This window comes from Mesoplodon densirostris, chromosome 14 (assembly GCF_025265405.1).
Source record: "Mesoplodon densirostris isolate mMesDen1 chromosome 14, mMesDen1 primary haplotype, whole genome shotgun sequence".
NCBI classification, from domain to species: domain Eukaryota; kingdom Metazoa; phylum Chordata; class Mammalia; order Artiodactyla; family Ziphiidae; genus Mesoplodon; species Mesoplodon densirostris.
In genome coordinates, this window is record NC_082674.1 from 46337392 (window position 1) to 46359353 (window position 21962).

The window sequence follows — 21962 nt, forward strand, 5'->3', positions numbered from 1 at the left end:
CAAGTCAGGCTTATAGCATTTGATATTTGGGAAGTCAGTCTGACAGGATACTACTCACACCTTCCTCAGTTCTTGCTATTAAATTAGATCACCAGAAAGGAATATATTTAGACATTAACTTATGCACTTAGATAGAAATGCCTAAACTGAGATTTATACACTTACATTCTTAGATTTTATCAAGATTCAATATACAGGAGGGATAAATTAGGAGTTTAGGAGTAGCATATACACACTATTATATATAAAATAGATAATCAACAAGAACATACTATATAGCACAGGGAACTCTACTCAATATTCTGTAATAACCTATATGGGAAAAGAATCTGAAAAAGAATGGATATGTGTATTGGGTTGGCCAAAAAGTTAATTCAGTTAATGAATACATTGTTCAACAAAGTTCTTGGCAAAAATGAAAAATGCCTTTTATTTTTACTTAAAACCGAATGAACTTTTTGGCCTATCCAATATGTGCATAACTGAATCATTTTGCTGTACACCTGAAACTAACATAACATTGTAAATCAACTATACTCCAAAATAAAATTAAAATTAAATAAAAAATAAAAATTTTAAAATTTAAAAAAAGAAAAAATAAAGTACATAGGAATTTTAGAAAGCTTCAATATACAAAATGACCATATTAAAAAAGGAAGCAATGGTGTAAATATTTCAAGGACAAATCTAAACATCCTCATAACAAAAGAAACATGATATAGTTCTGAGAACTTCATACTCCAAATTTATTTATAAGTTAGTTATACCAAAATCAGTTTGCCTAACTGATATATAAAATGTTGTACAGGCTCCCTCAACTGGTTAAGATGTAGAACTACCAAAAAACATGCTGCATCAAGTTGCCTGTATCATCCTCTTCAGAAATTTCAGTAACCCCAGCTTGAGATCGAAGAACAGACATGATGTCATTAGATAATTTGTCAAAGCCATTCTGTAAACATATATTTGCTAATTCTTGCCACTTTTCTAGGGAGCAAAATGGATCATTTATCATAAGATGTTCAACTGCATCTGAGGAAATAAAAATACAATATTATAATACAGCACTTATTTGATAATCCATACTTAGTAATTCTTCAAAAATAAAGAGATATCATTTCAACTCCATTACTATTAGACCTGATTCCTTTAAGTGTAACATGGAGTGCCTAGTCGAGCTCATAGTAAGTACTGAAGTGTTAGTTCCTTCTCCTCCCTCCTTTTTCATTAACCTTTTCATGCCTCAATTCAACTCTCCACCATTTCTCACATTAACTATTCCTCCACTCATCTCCTTCTTGGTAAGGTCAGCAGATGCTGAAGGTTGAAAGGAAGGGAGTTCAGAAAGTGAAGAATGTGGGCTCAGCCTTATTCACAGTCTATAAGGTACCACTAGGAACTATCAAACAAATCTGATGGTCAAGTTTTCATGATCCTTCAAACACTTTTACAAATGCCCTATAGTGCTAACCTAAGGGTTTAAAACACCTCTTAATGATGGGGCTTCTTTAACAAATATTTTTCTAAAGGAAATAAAAGAAGGATTTTGTTTATTAAAGAAAACTAATGATATTATTTACTTTTGAAAATCAATTATAGTGACCCTCTTTGGAACTATTTATGGAACTCATTTATCTACTACCTGCATTACTTATAATACTTGATTAAAGAGGATCTCTATTCAGGTTATTGTAATCACTATTATTTTATTTCTACCATGATTACTATTTTTCTATCAAATAAAATATTTTAGTTGATATCTGTAATGATAATTTCTAAATTATCTTCCCAACTATGTTTTCATGTAATTTACTATTCTTTCTTTGGCCCCATATGATAATTTAAAATCAATTTGTCTGCTCAAGTTTCTATATTAAATTAGAGAAAGGAAAGAAAAAACTGAGGTCTAATTAGTTATTCCTGATCCCACTCCAGAGTGAGGTTCAGAGTAAATAATATATGTAAATAATATTTTCATATATATTTGGTTTAGGAATAAAAAACATAAAGTTTATCTAAATAACATTTAATATATATATATAAATTATTAAATATACACATATGTTACTATATATAAAGATTTTACAGTAGTCATAGCTATTATAATTATTATGATGTTCCCCTCAAGCTTCAGAAAGAGTCTCTCTTCATTCTAATCCTCTCAACAAATATATACTATTGCCAACAGAATATTAACATGGTAATCTTTACATTTATAAACACCTAAATTTAACTCTTGCCAAGAATAAACTCTTCAGAAGATAGAGTTAACTCAAACATAATAATCTTGAACCTTCCCCTAAATAACCCACTACTACTTCCTTCACTACAAAATTTTACTTCACTTACCTTTCCCACCTTTATTTATTTCTTGAAGTAGCTTAATGCCAACTTTTTTCATATCTACAGAGAACAGGTGAAGTACAGCAAAACCAAAAGATAAATATGGTGGTTTCCCATTCCATTCTTTAGTGAGACACTGAATTAATTCAGTGTGGGGACATAACTTTATTAGCTGCATCAGGTCATCTGAAAGCAAAAATGAAAAACTGTCTCAACATCCTAATATGATACATCAACTAGAAACTGGGACTAGCTAATGTCTATATTTGCCAATCAACTCTTCTTTTTCCAGTCCTTCCAAAGCCCTCAATGAATTCAACATTACTATCTCCAATCCAAAAAAAAAAAAAATCATACTCAGCATAGCAAAAAACATAGTACCAGGAAAAAAAATTTATCAGAGAACAGTCTTGGAAAGAAATGTGGTATAAAAAAAGGACCAGGTTGACAATCAAGAATCCTGAATTCTAATCATAGCTCAATCAGTCACTTAATCTTTTGGACCTCAGTTTTTGCATCTTAAAGTGCTAGAATTAGTATCTCCACAATTTCTAAGCTCCCATCTAATACTACGTTATTTTTGTCTACATCTTGTTGCTCATTTGGGGGCCAACTTCTACTGAGTATATCTTTCTTTCTGTGCCTTGCACAGAAAAGGGGCTCAGTAATTTTTCCTAAAAATATCAAGTATTTAGAAACCCAAATATGAAGATTTTAAGAAGCTGTTAGCTAGTTCAAGTAGCTAGAGGTTGAGCCATATGAAGTTGCCTACACTTGACCATTTTTTACTTCAAAAAAAAAAGTAATTTCATATGGTTTAATCTACTAGTTAACCATTCAGATAATCTAAAGCTACAATCATGATTTATATTCTTAAATTTATAAACTTTGTGTTAACTTACTAATTTTTTTTTTTTTTTTTTTTTTTTTTTTTTTGCGGTATGCGGGCCTCTCACTGTTGTGGCCTCTCCCGTTGCGGAGCACAGGCTCAGTGGCCATGGCTCACGGGCCCAGCCGCTCTGCAGCATGTGGGATCTTCCCGGACCGGGGCACGAACCTGTGTCCCCTGCATCGGCAGGTGGACTCTCAACCACTGCGTCACCAGGGAAGCCCCTTAGTAAATTTTTTAAAGTAAAAATATTCTTCTTGGGCCACAACAGAGTTAATTTTCAGAATAATTTCTGAGAGCACTTCAAGAACTACGTGTAAACATACCTGCACTCTAAAAGGTAATACAAGGTAATCTAGTGTTTATTAAACACATATTTATTGTACTGTGAACTTACATATATTAAATTACTACATCTAACATTCAGTATAAGTCAGATATTATTATTCTCACATTACAAGTGAGGGAACAGGCTTAGAGAAGTTAATTTTCCCAGAATTAGACACATAGTCTAAAGAAGAACAAACAGTTCATCTGACCCCCAAAGTTCATGACCTTCCAATCTATGGTGCTGCTCCTCCAAAATAATAAATATGTGTGTGTGCATTGTGTGTATGTATATATATACATGCATACACACACAAAGAGAGAGAGAGAGAGACAAGGACAGAGAAAGAGAAATGGTAAAAGATGAAGCAAGGAATAGCAGAATATAATTCTATATCAATGAAGTCAAATAATTTTTTTTAAACTTTTCCCTAGAGAAGAGGTAGAAGTTTATGATTTGGGTCGCTCAATCTGGCCTCCACTACGGTGAAGTTATTTATATGGGACCCCCCTGTTTCCAACATTTCATAACTCATCCATCTCTCTCTATTTCATTCAATCAAGTATTCAAATACTCTTATCTTCTCCATTAATTAACCAATATTTACTCCATTATGTACAAGATATGGTCTCTGACTAATTAGAAAGGACACAAGTTCAAATCCTATGAACTTACTCCTCTACTTACTTCAGAATGCATTTCCTTATTCCTTGGTTTGACATGTAATAATGATCATTATTTATCTTGTATGTTCTATTTTAATAAGGTTATAAGGGTCTATATATCAACCATGGTACTGTTTAATGCACAAAATACCTAGATACTTAGAACAGTGGTTCTCAAAATATGGTCTAGGGTCCATAAAGTCAGAACTATTAAACTAAAACTAAACTAAACTAAAATTTGCCTTTTTCATTCTCCTTATCTCACAAATATACAGTGGTGTTTTTCCAGAAGCTACATGACATATTACAATAGACTGAATATAGGATCAGATATGGGAAGCCAGCTATCTTCTATTAAACCAGACATTACAGAGATTTACAAAAATGTAAAACAGTGTCACTCTTTTCCTTAAATTGTTTAGCCTTGGAAAAGTTACTTTTCATAAAAATATTTTACTTATGACAATACATTATTGGTTTATTGTTGTTGGCTGTTTTTGTTTTTGGCCTCGCGGCACAGCTTGTGCTATCTTAGTTCCCCAACTAGGGATTATTAAACCTGCACCCTCAGCAGTGAAAGCACAGAGTCCTAACCACTGGACTACCAGGGAATTCCCTATTGTTGTTATTTTAAACGTGAAACTTTGCCATTTGCAGCAACATGGATGGACTTGGCGGGCATTTTGCTAAGTGAAATAAGTCAGACAAAGAAAGAAAAATACTGTATGATCTCACTTAATATGTGGAATCTAAAAAAATAGATGCATCTGACTCACCTCACTCAGCTGCACCTGGGGAAGAGCCAGCTGACCAGCCCTGCAGACTGATGTGACACTGCCCTGGCTGGAGACCCTGATTATATCCCACAATAAGCTGAGAAGCCTGCCCTTGCTGGGATGGGCACTAACGGCACTCAACACCACAGACGTCTCCTTCAACGAGCTGGCCTCGTTGTCTCCTGTCGCCCTGAATGGCCTGAGCCACCTCCAGGAGCTCTACCTGTGTAGCAACAGGCTGCAGACTCTGCCCCTCAACTCCTCTCCCACCCCCCACCCCCCAGCTCCTAGCGCCCACGCTCCAGCTGAAGAAGATCAACCTGGCTGAAAACCAGTTGAGAATAGAACAAAACAGAAGCAGACTCACAGATATAGAGAACAAACTAGTCGTTACCAGTGGGGAGAGGGAAAGGGGGAGGGACAATTTAGGGGTAGGAGATCAAAAGGTACCAATTATTAAGTATAAAATAAGCTACAAGGATATATTGTACAACACAGGGAATATGGCCAAAATTTTATAATAACTATAAATGCAGTATAACCTTTAAAAATTGTGAATCACTATACTGTACACCTGTAACATATATTGTACCTCAACTATACTCCAAAAAATTTTTTTTCTGGTTTAATTTCTTTTTCTTTTCTTTTTTGTTAAAGTCTTTATTGAATTTGTTACAATATCGCTTCTGTTTTCTGTTTTGGTTTTTTGTTTTGGCCGCAAGGCACGTGGGACCTTAGCTCCTGGACCAGGGATCGAACCCACACCCCCTGCATTGGAAGACAAAGTCTTAACCACTGACCACCAGGGAAGTCCCTGGTTTAATTTCTAATAGGATAAATATCAATTGATATAAGCCACATAGACAAAAACTCTTTGGGATCTTCAATGCTTTTTAAAACTATGAAGGAGACCTGAGACCAGAAGGTTTGAGAGCCTCGGGTCTAGAATAACCCAGTTTCTAGATTGTTTCTAGCCTCGGAGTCTAGAATTCCAGATCTAGAATATAACCAGATAGGTACATTCACTTGTTTAATGATGATGGGGAAGGTGAACAAACAAATCATTTCAGGCTTTATTCTAGAAATCATTAGGGAGGAAAAACGAAGAGTTTTTCCTTCTAAAACAGATGCTCTATGAGTCAGATTTATGCTTTTGGAACAAAAGACTTTTTTAGGACTTCACCATTTTTGTTTTGTTTCTTTGATTTGTAAATATAGAGCTGATAGTCTAAATCTGAGAAAGACCATTTTCTTCTGAAACCAGAAAGTATTAACAAACTGAGTCTGTCCCCTGAGGCCAAGGATGATACTTTGGAAAGCTGTGGTTGTTTGTCATTAAAAAGTAAAATAAGCAGAGTAATTTTTCAAACATTGTTTCTACCTTTTAAGCTTAATTTTCTTCAGGTTATTATTATCTTATGATGTTGTACTAAATAAATTCTGAGGATAAATATCAAGGTTCTAATTATACAGGAGAGTTAATATTTCTTACATTAGTACAATATACAGTTGTCCCTTGATATCCACGGGGTTTGGTTTCAGGACCCCCTGCAGATAGCAAAATCTGAGTATGCTCAAGTCTCTTATATAAAAAGTCTCATATACAAAATGGCATAGTATTTTCATATAACCTACACACATCCTTCCATATACTTCAAATCATCTCTGGATTACCTAATACAATGTAAATACTATGTAAATAGTTGTAAATACAATGCAAATGTTATGTAAATAATTGCTGATGCATAGCAAACACAAGTTTTGCTTTTTGGAACTTTCTGGAATTTTTTTTCCCTCAAATATTTTCAATCTGAAGTTCATTAAATCCATGGATGTGGAACCCATGAATATGGAGGGCTGACTGTATAATTATTTTACAGTGTAATGCACTACTAGAGGAACAGGATAATATGATAATGAGTCAATCATGTTTCTATATACTCATGCAAGGCAAATTTTGCAAGCAAAAGAAGAAACTTCACATTTCATTCAATAAAAATTCCAAGAGTAATTAAAACCTTTATTCCTTGACTAAAATAATTCTATGGAAAAATAATACTTAACACAGAAACTGAATCTGTATAAATTAGATAATATTAATAAAATATATAATTCATTCAACAAATATTGTGTTGTAACTACTCTGCCAGATTCTGTTCCATCGCTGTGTGTATATAGGCAAATTGCTTACCTCTCTGTGCCTTAGCCTCTCTTTGGACACAGTTATTTTTCATCTATAAAATAGGGATGGGCTTCCCTGGTGGCGCACTGGTTGAGAGTCCGCCTGCCAATGCACGGGACACAGGTTCGTGCCCGGTCCGGGAAGATCCCACATGCCGCGGAGCGGTTGGGCCCATGAGCCATGGCCGCTGAGCCTGCGCGTCCGGAGCCTGTGCTCCGCAACGGGAGAGGCCACAACAGTGAGAGGTCCGCGTACCGCAAAAAAAAAAAAAAAGGGATAATAACAAAACCTAGTTCATAGAGTTAACATAAGGATTAAGTGAGATAAGGCATGTAAAAAGCTGAACTATAGCTATTATCACACTAATAATATCGGGCATGCTGTTACATAATGAATGAAAAAAATTAATAACTCTAAAAAACAGATTCTAAGTAAAAGTCAATTTACTCTTTGAAAATGATCAGATTCGACGACCATAAAAGATTCTTTTTCCTGGAAGAATGTGACCTAAAAGTGCATATTTTGTTCCATTGTGCAATTTCTTAGAACTGGAGTACACAGCTTGCAAAATCAGGATGGACGTAGGCCTGGGATATGGGGATATGTCAGGACTACCTGTACATTAAGGCTACTGCTGAACTAGACTATAATAAGAGATCAGCTCATTCAACTAGGGTCACCCTAAGGTCCACAATTCTCTCAGATCACTGCCCAGCTGCAACCTAGGTGTTTCAAACTTTTAAAATCAATATTATTTCACTAATTCTTCATTTCTAATGCTTATATTATAGTTCAGAATGATATATATAAGTTCAGTTATTTTTTAAAAATCCTTTAAGTAGCATGGTCCAAATATCTGCAAGTTTACTAAATGTTTATGTACTGAAGAAATATAAAATGTATTTGAATGTCCACCATCAAAGTCAATCAGCTTCAGCTTACCTGTTTTCACTAAAAATTACAAAAGAAATCTACATACTGGTATACACAAAACAAGCTTTATAATGTATAAGTCCAAAATATTGCCTGCTATCATGGGTGATCTTACAATTCAAGTCCAGAATTCGAATGTATACAAATAATAGGCTTTTTCACTTACCAGAAGTAAAGTCCTTGAATTGTTGTATGTATTCCATGGCCCCTTGAATTTGACCCTGTTTACACAGGCAAAGAAGAGCTTTCTTGTGCAGGCCACATTCACTATAGATAATCTGAGCTAAAGCCAGACACTTGGCCTTGTTATAAGTATCCTGCTCCCCATAATCAAAAATCACATCCCCAGCCTCCTCAGAAAATGTCAGCCTAGAGCAAGCAGTCAATAGGGCACATGTTAGTGAGCTCTTGATGAATGGATGAGAATGAAATATTTGAAAATTCAGCACAGTAGAATTGGATTTTCTATGGTCTATAAGGATTCCAAGTTAGTAGGCAACTGATGAAATTAAACATATCTAAGACTTAACAACAAGAACAAAAACAATCAGCATGTCTTCCTTTGGGGGAACAAAAACAATCAGCATGTCTTCCTTTGAGCTCAGTGAAACTGAGCTCAACTTTTAAAAAGATCAACAAACAAGGTTAAAACTCTCCTGAAAAGATTGGTGGGATTTAAAATTTCAAGGTAAACAAAAATTCTCTCATAATTGAGGCTCTCAATGTTCTTAGCTGTTATCTAGATTCCAAAACCCTGTAGAATGTAAGAACTTATTAAATGTTGGTTAAAGATAGTGACAAAATCTTTAGCTCAAAATTACCAACAGATCTTGCAAGCATTTGTACTAAAACAAAAACAGAAAGTGCAACAGCAGTGTTTTTTTTTTTAATTGTTATAGATTTGAAAGAAACAATGGGGGGAATAAAGGGACTTAACTGTGTCTATTAGGAGAGACTGAAGAAACAGTTCTTTTGAGATGGCTCAAGTAAGTAGATTTCACTTTTCATCAATTTTAGTGCACCATCTTCATACACAATTGAAGGGAACCATCTGTACTACTAACTCCACCTGGAATCTATCAGCATAAGCCAAAAAACATTTGCGTATCATTAAAGATATCACCTCTAATTACTGGCTGTACTGGGCTTTATTGTTTGGGGTTTTTTTTGGCCACACCATGCAGCATGCAGAATCTTAGTTCCCTGACCAGGGATCGAACCCGTGCTCTCTGCATTGGGAGCATGGAATCTTAACCACTGGACCACCAGGGAAGTCCCATAATTATATTTTTAATTAATAGCTACAGAATAACAACAGTCACATAATATTAGTGTCTGTATATATGTAATAAAATGCCAATAACAATAAAATGAAATACTGAAACTCCTACAAAATGTCTCTATTGAAAATTAAGTAGATAAAGCCCTCTGTGTTTGTTGGGGCAGGCAGCAGAGAGGTGGGTTTAAAATCAAAAGGCAGCTCCTGAGTACGAATCAATTATTTAGGAAGCAATTCCCCAACTTCCACATTTTAATACCAAAATATAAGTTTTGGTAGTTAAAGCCACGTTTCCTGAGACTGAACAAGTCATTATTTCAGTTGTTGTAGTGACTGCATTACTGGAGCAACATGAAAATACCAGTATCTTATTATTTATTTCTCTTATTAATACCATTATTTCATTATTTTCAGTGGTCACGCTCACGATGCTGTTCCACCCGAGAGAAGGCCAGAGTTGAGACTAAGGTTGCTGTCTTGGTTTGTCACTTTCCAAAAGGATGATCAGAAGCAAAGAGTATGATTTAAAAGAAAATTATCCAAAAGGAGGAGGAGGATCAAGCCCCCAAAGAATGGAATTGGCCCCAAAGGAAAAGCAGGCGGTGGGGGGGTGTGGTGGTGACAGGGCTTGGGGAGTGAGAAAAACAATGATTCTAGCCCTGGGGTAAGACAGGTAGCAGTCAGACACCCAAAACAAAGTTTTGCCTTGTTTTCAGTCTGTAGCACTTTTTCAGTAGTAGTCATCCAATAATTTTTTTGAAAAAGGCCAGATTTTTGTTTTTATGAGTTCCTAATGGAGACCTGAAATGTATGAATAGGTATAATCCACAGTTATCCAAAGCCTTCTAATTTTAGTGCATAGTTTTACCACACAGTGCCATCAAAGCTTAAGAAAAAATAAAAATGCTGCCAGAAGATTCAAATCTAACATTTTAAAATTAATCACTACCAATATGGTATGGAGTAAAGTTGTAATGATTTTTATAGTGTCTAAGGTATCTAAATAGAAGAAACCCAAAACATGGAAAATCCAAACAATATTAATTAGCTCATGAATGCTCTAGAGTTGAGTGGGCTAAATCAAATTGTCCTATTTAGAATAAAGACATTTATGCTAAATGGTATGGCCAGAAAAATATAGAAATACAAATATGAATAATTCAGGAAAAATGTAGTGGTATTTTCCCACTTTATGCACTCAGGGAAATGCATAAGAGTTTAAATTCTTACAACTAAGAGGTAGAATGGGCCAAGTATATGTAAGGAAATTAATCTTGTCTGAAGTGTCTTTGCATTAGATAACAGGTGTTAGTAATGAACATGCACTTTCTGATGCTGTTTTCATGCCTGCACCATTTCCAGGGCTCCCTGACAAGTACTTTCGTGGAGAGTGTAGAAGTGTGACCAGGCAGAGAAAGAAACAAGGAGGCAAAGACTGAAAAGAGGGCTACACATATGAAGAAGTTTCCTAAAACAGGAATTATGTGAACATAATTATTATTATGTGAATAATTAATTACTATGTGAACAGTAAGTGAAGGGATAACAAGACAGGGTGAGAGAAAGCTACTTTGCACTGGGAAACAATAGTGAGATCAATCCAGGACAGTTTTATGACTATCCAGAGTTGTGCAGGGAAATGATGAATTTGAAATGGGTAGCAGTAGGTAGTAGTATGCACACTTGCCATTTTTGTTTGGGACATTTCCAAGTCATGGATTTGTTATTTAGGGAGTGCTTACATTTGTCCATCTACTCCCTTATGATACACTTCTTAAAGATGAGAACTGTACCTACTCTCTAATATGTATTCTATGTCCCTATGCATTTAGAGCCAAGAAAGCATAGCCCTTAGGCTGCAAAATAAGGCGGCCATGGCTACTAGAGAGATGACAGGGAGGCCTTTCGTCACTCTGCCTTCCAATATTCACAGCCCAACCCATGCCCACATAGACCCAGCAAAAGGAGCTGTTATCTTATTTCCAGGTTGATCTTCATAAGCTGGTAGACACAGTTTTGGTGCCCACTCAGGTCCCCTTTACTGTGCCAGTGCCCCTTCTCCAGCTGATTATTGACAGCTCATAGCTGCCCCTTCTCCAAAGAATTGCCCTCAGCTGACTGGAGCCACCTCACCCAGAAAATTATGCCTATTTTTCAACCCCGTAGTAATCTAGAGTTGATGACTGACTAGTAAGGGATACAAAAAGCCAGTCCTATAAACAAGCGGTAACAACTTTGCAGTACGGCTTATGCTCCACAGCTCTCTTCTTACAATACTGACTAATACTAGACTTCACCTGAGTTCACATCCTTGCTTGGCTCTTTCCCTATCATATCTCACTGCTTCCCTTATAAAATTTCCCAAACAGTAAATGACATCACCTAAATCCAGGTATCATGCTCTCTTCAAGGGTATAGGGGGCCTGAGTGCCAAAAATATTCCCTTTGCCCCATTATTTAGCAATAGTCCTACCTTCTCATGATAGTCAATCAGGACTTCCAGACTCACAGAGCCTAAAGTTGCAGGCATGGGAAGCACAAACTCCCTGTGCTGATGGTTCATTCTAAGTGTCAACTTGATGTTGTTGGTCAAATAATATCACGTTGACACGATATTATTTGACCAACAACAGATATTTGGTCAAATATTATTTTGGGCGTGTCTGTGAGACTGTATTTGAAGAGAGTAACATTTTAATTGGCAGGCTGAGTAAAGCAGATTGCTCTCCTGAATGTGGGTGGCCCTCATCTAATCGGTTAACGACCTGAATGGTACAAAAAGCATGACTCTTCCTCAAGTAAGAGGGGACTCCTCCTGCCGGACTATTTAGCTGGTACATCAGTCTTTCCTGCCTTTGGGTCTCAAGGCTGCCAGCTTTCGGATTGGAAGTTACAGCATTGACTCTCTTGAGTCTCTGGATTGCTGACTGCAGATCTTGGGACTTCTCAGCCTCCATAATCATATGAGCCATTTATTTATTTATATATATTTTTTCTGTTTCTCTGGAGAATCCTGACTAACACACTCTCCAAGCAGGCTCCTGGGAGTAATAGTTGAGCAGCGCCACTCTTCATTTCCGAGACCCAAAGATTCTACCTATTGGGAATACAGCACTATATAATTATCATTGGTTTAAGAAGTACATGTCTTCCTAAAGGATGTTCCTCCATCTTTGAAAGATGAAGGGACAAGTTGGCATCATCTGGACACCATCTGAACCTTCCATGAACCAAGTTTGGGTTTTTTTTTCCTTCTCCTGTCTGTTGGTCTTAGGTAACCCCACCCTTGCATGAGCCCATAGGTGTGAGCTGTGGAAGTAGTGTCCATCAGGCAATGATAGTTGACATGGAGTCTGGGCCACTTATTCATGAAGCTTACTTGTGTGTTCTGGACCTGACTGAGCATGATTTTGGTTGTACTTGATTTTACATGGACTCTCCTGAGCCCACATGACCTTATGACTTGGTGAGTCTGTCAGAATACAGTTCATGATGGGCATTTCTAGTTACACTCACTGACATTCCATGGATAAATACTCCAACTTTAGCAGGACCCAATAGCTGTTTTTTGAATGGTATACAGTTGTCTGTTACATGTGGCATATCTACTGGTATATCTCTGGGTAGTTCCAAGACAACTGAACACTGTTAGTGGGTAAATCAATAACCATGGTTTATAAATGGGAAAGAATTTGGGGACTTCCATGGCGGTCCAGTAGTTAAGACTCTGTGCTTCCACCGCAGGGGGCACAGGTTCGATCCCTGTTCAGGGATCTAAGATCCAGCATGCCACGCAGCGTGGCCAAAAAGAAAATAAGAATTTCGAAAAGAATAGATACGTGTGTATATGTATAAGTGAATCACTTTGCTGTACACCTGAAACTAATACAACATAGTTAATCAACTATACTCCAACAGAAAATCAAAATCAAGAAAAAAATAAAACATGGTTTGATAAAGGCATGGTAACCACAGTCATTCTACCAGACAAGCCATCAAGACCAAAACTGTAAGAAGAATCTATAATGGGTGATAGAGAAAGATAATGAGTACTAATAAATATGTATGAATCTCAAAATAAATGTAAGTGAAAGAGGCCAGACCAAGGAGAGAAAAGAATATACAATGTGTGATTCCATATATATAAAATTCTAGAAAACGAAATCGAATCTAGAATAACATGAAGTAGATCAGTGGTTATCAAGAGGTGGTGGAAGGAAGGAGGAGGCATTACAAAGGGACACAAGGAAACATTTGAGGGTCATGGATGTTTATTATCTTGATTGTGGTGATGATTTCATGGATATATATATATATATATGTCAAAACTTAAATTGTACACCTTAAATATATGTGCAGTCTACTGTTTATCAATTGTGTCTTCATAATGCTGTTTTTAAAAAACTCATCAAATTGTACACTTTAAACATGTATAGGTTATTGTATGTAAATTATACCTCAATAAAGTTGTAAAAAAAACAAATTACAGCCCTAGGACCTAGCAACAAGGGCTATAGTTTCTCCCGCTAACTCTCCTCTTATAAGTTTCCCCAAGAATTGACCACAAAATCCTAGAGAAGATATGCCTGGATGGAGTGAACTTAATGTGAGAAGCATATAGATCTGTATTGTGCAAATGGTTGACTAAGGCAGATGCTGTTTTGGCATCCTGCCCAAATCCTCCTTACTGGGCCAACGTACCCTTCCCCAGATGCTCTGGGTGTTGGCTGCCAGTGGCTCACAGGTCCTTCCCTTCCATAGGGAATTGCCCTGGGCTAGTGGGAGTCACCATGCCCAGACTTATGTATTCCCATCTAGGCAGCCCACAGCCCTTGACTGACTGATGGAGAAGCAAGGAAGGCTGGCCCCTTGCCTCAAGTGAGAACAGCTCTGTGATGTGTTTTATGCTTCAGAGCCAATCTGCTATAAATAAGGCCAAGGTTAGAACTTGCCTGAGGTCACATCCTTGCTTGGCTCTTTCCCCTTCCCTGTTCTGCTTCACTCAGTCCCTTATAGGTTTTTCTTGAGAAGCCCTCCTTCTATCAACCATGTACACCCAAATTCCTGTTTCAGGCTTTGGTTCCAGGGAACCCAATCTGAGGAAACCCTGGTACAAATCTGCCAATTTGTGCCGAGACTCAACTCCAAGAAGTCACCTCCTGCCTGTCCTTGCTGGTTTGTATGTTCTTTTAAATGCTACCTTGGGTCCATGTCCCTCCTGCTTACAAGTTTTCTCCTGGGTTTATCCTTTACATGTATCCACAGCCTGCCTGAAAACAGGTTCCTGCCTTCTCCCTCTGAGCAGCATGATACTGATCAATCCTTTTCTATCCTTACCTATCAACTTCCATGCACCATTAAGTGGTCATGAATCATCTTGTCAGCTGCCTTGAGTCAACTCCTGATCTGGGCTCATTGTGACTAGGCTCTATTACTCCATCCATGAATGCTTAGTAAATACTTTGTGACTGATTAGTTGCAACAGAGATTTGAAATAAATGCTCAAATAATGTACTGATAAGAAAACTATTAAAATTTGAGAACAAAAAACTTTATGAAGCAAATTTCAAAATTAAGTTAAAAGTTTAACTTTGCTTACCTTTCCTGGGTGACCCAACTGATAACTAAATCTAAACGTTTTTCAGATAATCCACATTTGATTCCTTCCAGGGTTAGTTCTGCATCAACAGGATGTTTAAAAGCATGACTTATGCTAAAGATAGCCTCAAAAAATAAGAGTAATGGAAAAGGCTTTCCTCTAATTTTTCCAACAGCTACAAAGAGAAGAAAAGTTTTTGAGTCAAATACTTTTAAGTAATAGTTTGCTTTTCCTTACTTCATATTCTTATTTTCATCTCATTGCATTTTCTAAAAATTTTAATCTAAAATTACATATTTATAATTTTTAAGTAATGCTTGTGGATTAAACTTTATATTTTGGATAATGACTAAATATGCTATGTGAAAACCTAGGCAGAGGTTGGAGTGATGGGTCTACAAGCCAAGGAATGCCAAAGATTGCTGACAGCTACCTAGAAGCTAGGAGAGCAGCATGGAATGGAAATCTGCTTCAGAGCCTCCAGAAAAAACTTTACAAAGCTATAAAATGGGAATTCCCTGGCAGTCCAGTGGTTAGGACTCAGCACTTTCACTGCCGTTGGCCTGGGTTCAATTCCTGGTCAGGGAACTAAGATCCTGTAAGCTGCATGGTGCAGCCAAAAAAAAATTTTTTTTTATTTAAAATTTTTAAAAAGCTGAGAGAATATACTACCAGCAGACCTGTACTATAAGAAAGGTTAAAGGTAGTCCTTCAAGCAGAAGGAAAATGATACAAGATAGAAAAACAATCTACACAAAGGAATGAAGAACAGAAATGGTAAATGCTATGAATATAAGCATTTAGAAGTAGAGTTGATCCCTGAACAATGCAGGGGTTAGGGGCGCCGACCCCCACTCAGTCAAAAATCCATGAATACGTGTATCCACATGGGTCCACCATATCCACAGTTCCACAACCACAGATTAAACCAATGACGGGTCTTGTATTACTATAACAAGTATTTATTGAAAAAAATCCACCTATAAGTGGACCTGTGCAGTTCAAATTCGTGTTGTTCAAGGATCAAACTATATACTGTTTTTTTTTTTTTTTTTTTTTTTTTTTTTTTTTTTTTTTTTTTTGTGGTATGCTGGCCTCTCACTGTTGTGGCCTCCCCCATTGCGGAGCACAGGCTCCGGACGCGCAGGCTCAGCGGCCATGGCTCACGGGCCCAGCCACTCCGCGGCATATGGGATCCTCCCAGACCAGGGCACGAACCCGTATCCCCTGCATCGGCAGGCGGACTCTCAACCACTTGCGCCACCAGGGAGGCCCTATATATACTGTTTTTATACAATGCATGAAGTAGTACAATATCACCTGAATGTAGAATGTGATAAGTTAAAAATATAACCCATAAAGCCTAAAGCAACAACCAAAATAAGGCAACAAAGAGTTATAGGCTCATAAATCAACAAAGGAGAAAAATGGAATCATAAAAAAATTCAACTAATCCAAAAGAAGGTAGAAGAAGAGAAAAAAAAAGTAACAGAGATGAGAAAAAACAGAAAACAAATAAAAGTCAACCATGTCAACAATCACATTAAATGTAAATGATCTGAACACCCCAATTAAAAGACAAATATTGTCAGACTGTATAAAAAAGCAGGATCCAAGTACATGTTGCCTAGAAGACACTGACTTTAAATACAAAGACACAAATTAAGTAGATTAAAGTAAAAGTATGGAAAAAAGATACACCATGCTAATACTAATCACAAGAAAGATGGAATCACACTTCCAATTTCAAAACTTACTACAAAACTACAGTAATCAAGATAGTATGATTACACAGGATGGACATCTAGAGCAACAGAATAGAATTAAGAGTCTAGAAGGGCCTCCCTGGTGGCGCAGTGGTTGAGAGTCCGCCTGCCGATGCAGGGGACACGGGTTCGTGCCCCGATCCCGGAGGATCCCACATGCCGCGGAGCGGCTGGGCCCGCGAGCCATGGCCGCGGGGCCTGTGTGTCCGGAGCCTGTGCTCCGCAACGGGAGAGGCCACAGCAGTGAGAGGCCCGCGTACAGCAAAAAAAAAAAAAAAAAAAAAAAAAAGAGTCTAGAAAAAAACCTCAAACATTTATGGTCAATTGATTTCTTACAAAGGGGGGCCAAAACCATTTAATGGGTAAAGAAAAGTCTTTTCAACAAATAGTGCTAGGAAAACTGGATATCCACATGCAAAAGAATGAATTTGGACCCCTATTGCACACCAAACAAAAAAATTAACTCATAGTAGACCACAGACCTAAATGAATAAAACTATTAGAAGAAAACATAGGATCTTAAGTTAGGCAAAGATTTCTTAAGATACAAAACCAAAAGCACAGCCATAAAAAAAGAAGATTGGTAAATGGGACTTCATCAAAATTAAAAACTTTTGCACCTCAAACAAACACCAACAAGAGGGACTTCCCTGGTGGTCTGGCGGTTGGGACTTCACCTTCCAGTGCAGGGGGGGTGGGGGTTCAATCCCTGGTAAAGGAGCTAAGATCCCACATGCCTCATGGCCAAAAAACCAAAACATAAAACAGAAGCAATATTGTAACAAATTCAATAAAGGCTTTAAAAATGGTCCACATCAAAAAAAATTAAAAACAAACAAACAAATGAACAACAAAAAAAACCACCAACAAGAAAGCAAAAATGCAATCCACAGACTAGAAGAAAATATTTGCATATCATCTATCTGATAAGGGATTTTTACCTGGAATTAAAAAGAGCACTTGCAACTCAATAATAAAAACACAAATAAAACAATTATCAAATGGGCAAAGAGAATAGACAATTCTCCAAAGAAGAAAAAATGGCCAACAGGCACACGAAAAGATGCTCAACATTGTTAGTCATTAGGGATATGCAAATTAAAACCACAATGAGGAAAAAAAAAAAAACAATGAGATACCACTTCACACAGATTAGAAAGGTTTTAATCAAACAGGCAGACATTACAAGTATTGGTAAGGATGTGGAGAAATGAGAACTCATACACTGGTGGTGGAAATGGAAAATAGTGCAAATAGTTTAGCAGTTCCTCAAAGTATTAACATAGAGTTTCCATATAACCCAGAAATTCTTATTTATTTATTTATTAGTTTGTTTGTTTGTTTGTTTGGCTGTGCCAGGTCTTAGCTGTGGCAGGCAGGATCTTTGTTGCCACACGTGGGATCTTCATTGCGGCCTGTAGGATCTTTAGTTGTGGTACACAGGATCTTTAGTTGCAGCACGCAAACTCTTAGTTGCAGCATGTGGGATCTAGTTCCCTGACCAGGGTTCGAACCCAGGCCCCCTGCACTGGGAGCTCAGAGTCTTAGCCATTGGACCACCAGGGAAGTCCCTAACCCAGAAATTCTACTCCTAGGTATCTATCCAAGAAAAATAAAAACATATCCACACAAAAACTTGTACAGAAATGCTCAGTTGCATTATTCATAATAACCAAAAAGTAGAAACAACCCAAATGACCATAAACAGATGAATGGATAAACAAAATACAGTACATCCATACAATGGAATATTATTTCACCATAAGAAGGAATGAACTACTGATACATACTATGGCATGAATGAACCTCAAAAACATTAAGCTAAGTGAAAGAAGCCAGTCACAAAAGACTATTTATTGTATTATCATATTTATATGAAAGATCCAGAATAAGCAAATCTATACAGACAGCAAGTAGATTAGTGGTTACCCAGGGTTTGGAGGAGAAGCAATAGAGAATGAGGAGTTAATTGGTACAAGGTTTTTTTTTTTTGGAATAATGAAGTGTTCTAAAATTAAATTTCAGTAATGGTTATACAACTCTGTAATTATAATAAGTTTATTAAATTTTGTGGCATTTTCCCCCACATATGCCATATGCATATGCCAATTTAAACCTCAGACTTATGAAAGTTACTGTTTAACACCCAAAATGCCCAGTGTCAGCATTCATGATATAAGAATACTTTTGCAGTGTAACATGATCTGATAATCACTCAGTTATTAAATTGTACATAATTGGGATGGTTTCTTGACTTCAAGTCCACTGAATAAAAACTATAAAATTACACTCTGTGTTACCGTGCACAAGGATCAAATACTGAAAACTGTGCGGGCAAAAATATGAGACACGCCCATTTGAACACAAATCATAGTCATGCAATCTCTATTAATACATATGTTTATATACACTATGTGTAGACAACAGATTTTCTGTGTTCAGGTAAAAGCAAAAAGAATGTTTTTGTTCAAATTGATGAATTTAAAGGTATTTTTAAGAAATTTATTTAAAACAAGCTGTATATATTTGACATGAAGAATTTCCACTTAGAACTAAGATAAGACTAATTAATCTCTATATTTGTAAGCTACATTGAGTATACCTCCCCTTTATGTATACCCCTGCATTTCCTTCTGAGCTTCTCATCTTTTAAAAATGCATCTTAGTTTTAAAATAAAAGAATATTTTGTGATTCTCAGAAACACTCAGTTAAGTACCACCAGTCTAGTATTGGTAAACTTCTCAGAATAAAATCCACATACCTAGAAAATGAATAAAAGTTTGCTGTTTTCCAATTTCACTGGTAATTATATTTATTTAAGCATTAATTGCAAGCACTGACTTTTACTTAAACTTGAAATCCATACTTTGAGCAGACCAAGTCAAAGGGAGAAGAGAAAGAAATTCAGGAATATACTAATATCACTTAAAATTTTTTTTTTTAAATTTTTTAATCACTTTTAATTTATGCTAAATTCAGAGCACAGCCAAAGAAAGAGTTCCTGGGTACTTGTAAGATGTCTGAAACTTCTGAGTAAAAATTAAACATTTTAACATTTAACATTTAAAATTAAACATCAATGTCAAAAAAAAAAAAAAACCTGAACACTAAAAACTACAAAATATTGCTAAAAGAAATTTTAAAAGACCTAAAAAAAATGGAGAGATATACCATATTTAAGGGTTCACTGGATCAGAAAATTCAATACTGTTCAGTGTCTGTTCTCCCTAAGTTGAACTACAGAGTCAGTGCAATCCCCAGCAGGTCTTTTTGTAGAAATTTACAAGCTGATTTCAAAAATTTAAACAGAAATATGAAAGACCTAAAATAGCCAAACCAAATCTGATAAAGAACAGAGTTAGAAGACTAACACTATCTGATTTCAACACTTACTGTAAAGCTCCAGTAATCAAGACAGTGTAGTATAGGCATCAAGATAAATAAATAGATCAATGAAATAGAACAGACCTATGGACAACTGATTTTCAACAAAGGTACAAAGGCAATTCAGTGGAGAAAGTCTTTTTAATAAATTATCCTCGAACAACTGAATAGCTCTCAGCAAAAAAATAAACTTTGACCCATACCTCACACCATATATAAAAATTAATTCAGGGGCTTCCCTGGTGGCGCAGCGGTTGAGAGTCCGCCTGCCGATGCAGGGGACACGGGTTCGTGCCCCAGTCGGGAAGATCCCACATGCTGCGGAGCGGCTGGGCCCGTGAGCCATGGCTGCTGAGCCTGCGCGTACGGAGCCTGTGCTCCGCAACGGGAGAGGCCACAACAGTGAGAGGCCACAACAGTGAGAGGCCCGCATACCACACAAAAAAAAAAAAAAAAAAAAAAAAAAATTAACTCAAACTGGATTATAGACCTAAATGTAAACCTAAAACTATAAAATCCTTAGGGAAAAAAAATAGGAGAAAAATCTCTGCAAATTAAGCACAGATTTCTTAGGTATGACACTAAAATCTCAATCCCTAAAAGAAAAAAAATCATAAATTAGATTTCAACAAATTAAAGACTTCTACTCTTAGAAAGACACTGTTAAGAGAATGAAAAGACAAGCCACAAACTGGGAGAAAATATGTGCATCATATATCTGGTAAAGGATTTTTATTCATAGAATGGAACATTACTCAGCAATAAAAATAATAAATTATTGATAGATGCAATAACACGGATGAATTTCAAAATAATTAGGCTAAGTGCAAGAAATCAGTCAAAAAAGGATACCTACTATATGATTCCATTTATATAAAATTCTCGAAAATGCAAACTAATCTTTGGTGACTGAAAGCAGATTAGTAGTTGCCTGGGGACTGGAGGGAAGCTCTGGGAGGGAGACCAGTGGGAGGGGTGGGGAGTAGTGGGAGGGAGGGATCACTGGGGGAATGAGGGAACTTTTGGAGGATACATATGTCAAAACCTAACAAACTGTACATTTTATGTACAATTTAGTGTATGTATGTCAACTCACCACAACAAAGCTGTTTTTTAAAAGGAAGTGGAGCAAATCTGACAAAATATTAACATTTATTAAATCTTGATAGCGAGTACATGGCTGTTATTTATGTTTCTCACACTTTTCTGTATACTTGAAATATTTCATAATTTAATTTGGAAAACCTAATCAAACCCCTTAATGTTACAGGTAAGGAAACTGAGTAAATGGTAGATCTTGTTTCCTAATTCAATACTCTTCCCATTCTATCAGGGAAAAAAAAAGTATAATTAGCAATACACATGTAAGGTTCAGAGAGAAATGCTTACCCTTAAATTTATTCACTGTCTCAATGTTTTGAAGAATTCTTCCAGGACTGTTTGCTGCAAAATAAACTGCTTTTTCATATTCCCCAAGTGAGATTAATTCATTGAACCTACAGCCAGTGCATTTCATTATATAGTAGTACACAAAAAAAGTAAAGAAAAGTGATTAGAAATATCTAATACAGACTAAACATAGTAGCATAGTAATACAGAAAAGCACCTCTAATAAATTATAACTAGATTCATTCACTCTGTGAAATATTCTTTCACTTCCTTCCCTAATATTGTTTTTTGTAGCCTCAGAATAAGACTCACCTGCCAGGTGACTTGAACCTGATCCTGTACCTTATTCCTATACTGCTGAGAGCAAGCCATAGAAACAGCAACTGAATTTATTCAGTTGAAAGAACTTCAACTGAATTTATAATGAG

At 36.5% G+C, this 21962-nt stretch overlaps 1 protein-coding gene across 1 annotated transcript in view; it reads right to left on the minus strand.

The window, feature by feature from the left end:
• Positions 1-807: 807 nt before the first annotated feature.
• The window catches only part of CLHC1 (clathrin heavy chain linker domain containing 1), a 32814-nt gene continuing 11659 nt past the window's right edge, over positions 808-21962 (minus strand). Inside the window, 5 exon segments of the mRNA XM_060116653.1 lie at positions 808-1032; positions 2350-2529; positions 8283-8485; positions 14995-15169; positions 21535-21641. Of these exon segments, the coding sequence (XP_059972636.1) occupies positions 836-1032; positions 2350-2529; positions 8283-8485; positions 14995-15169; positions 21535-21641 (862 nt within the window). The 3' untranslated portion in view covers positions 808-835.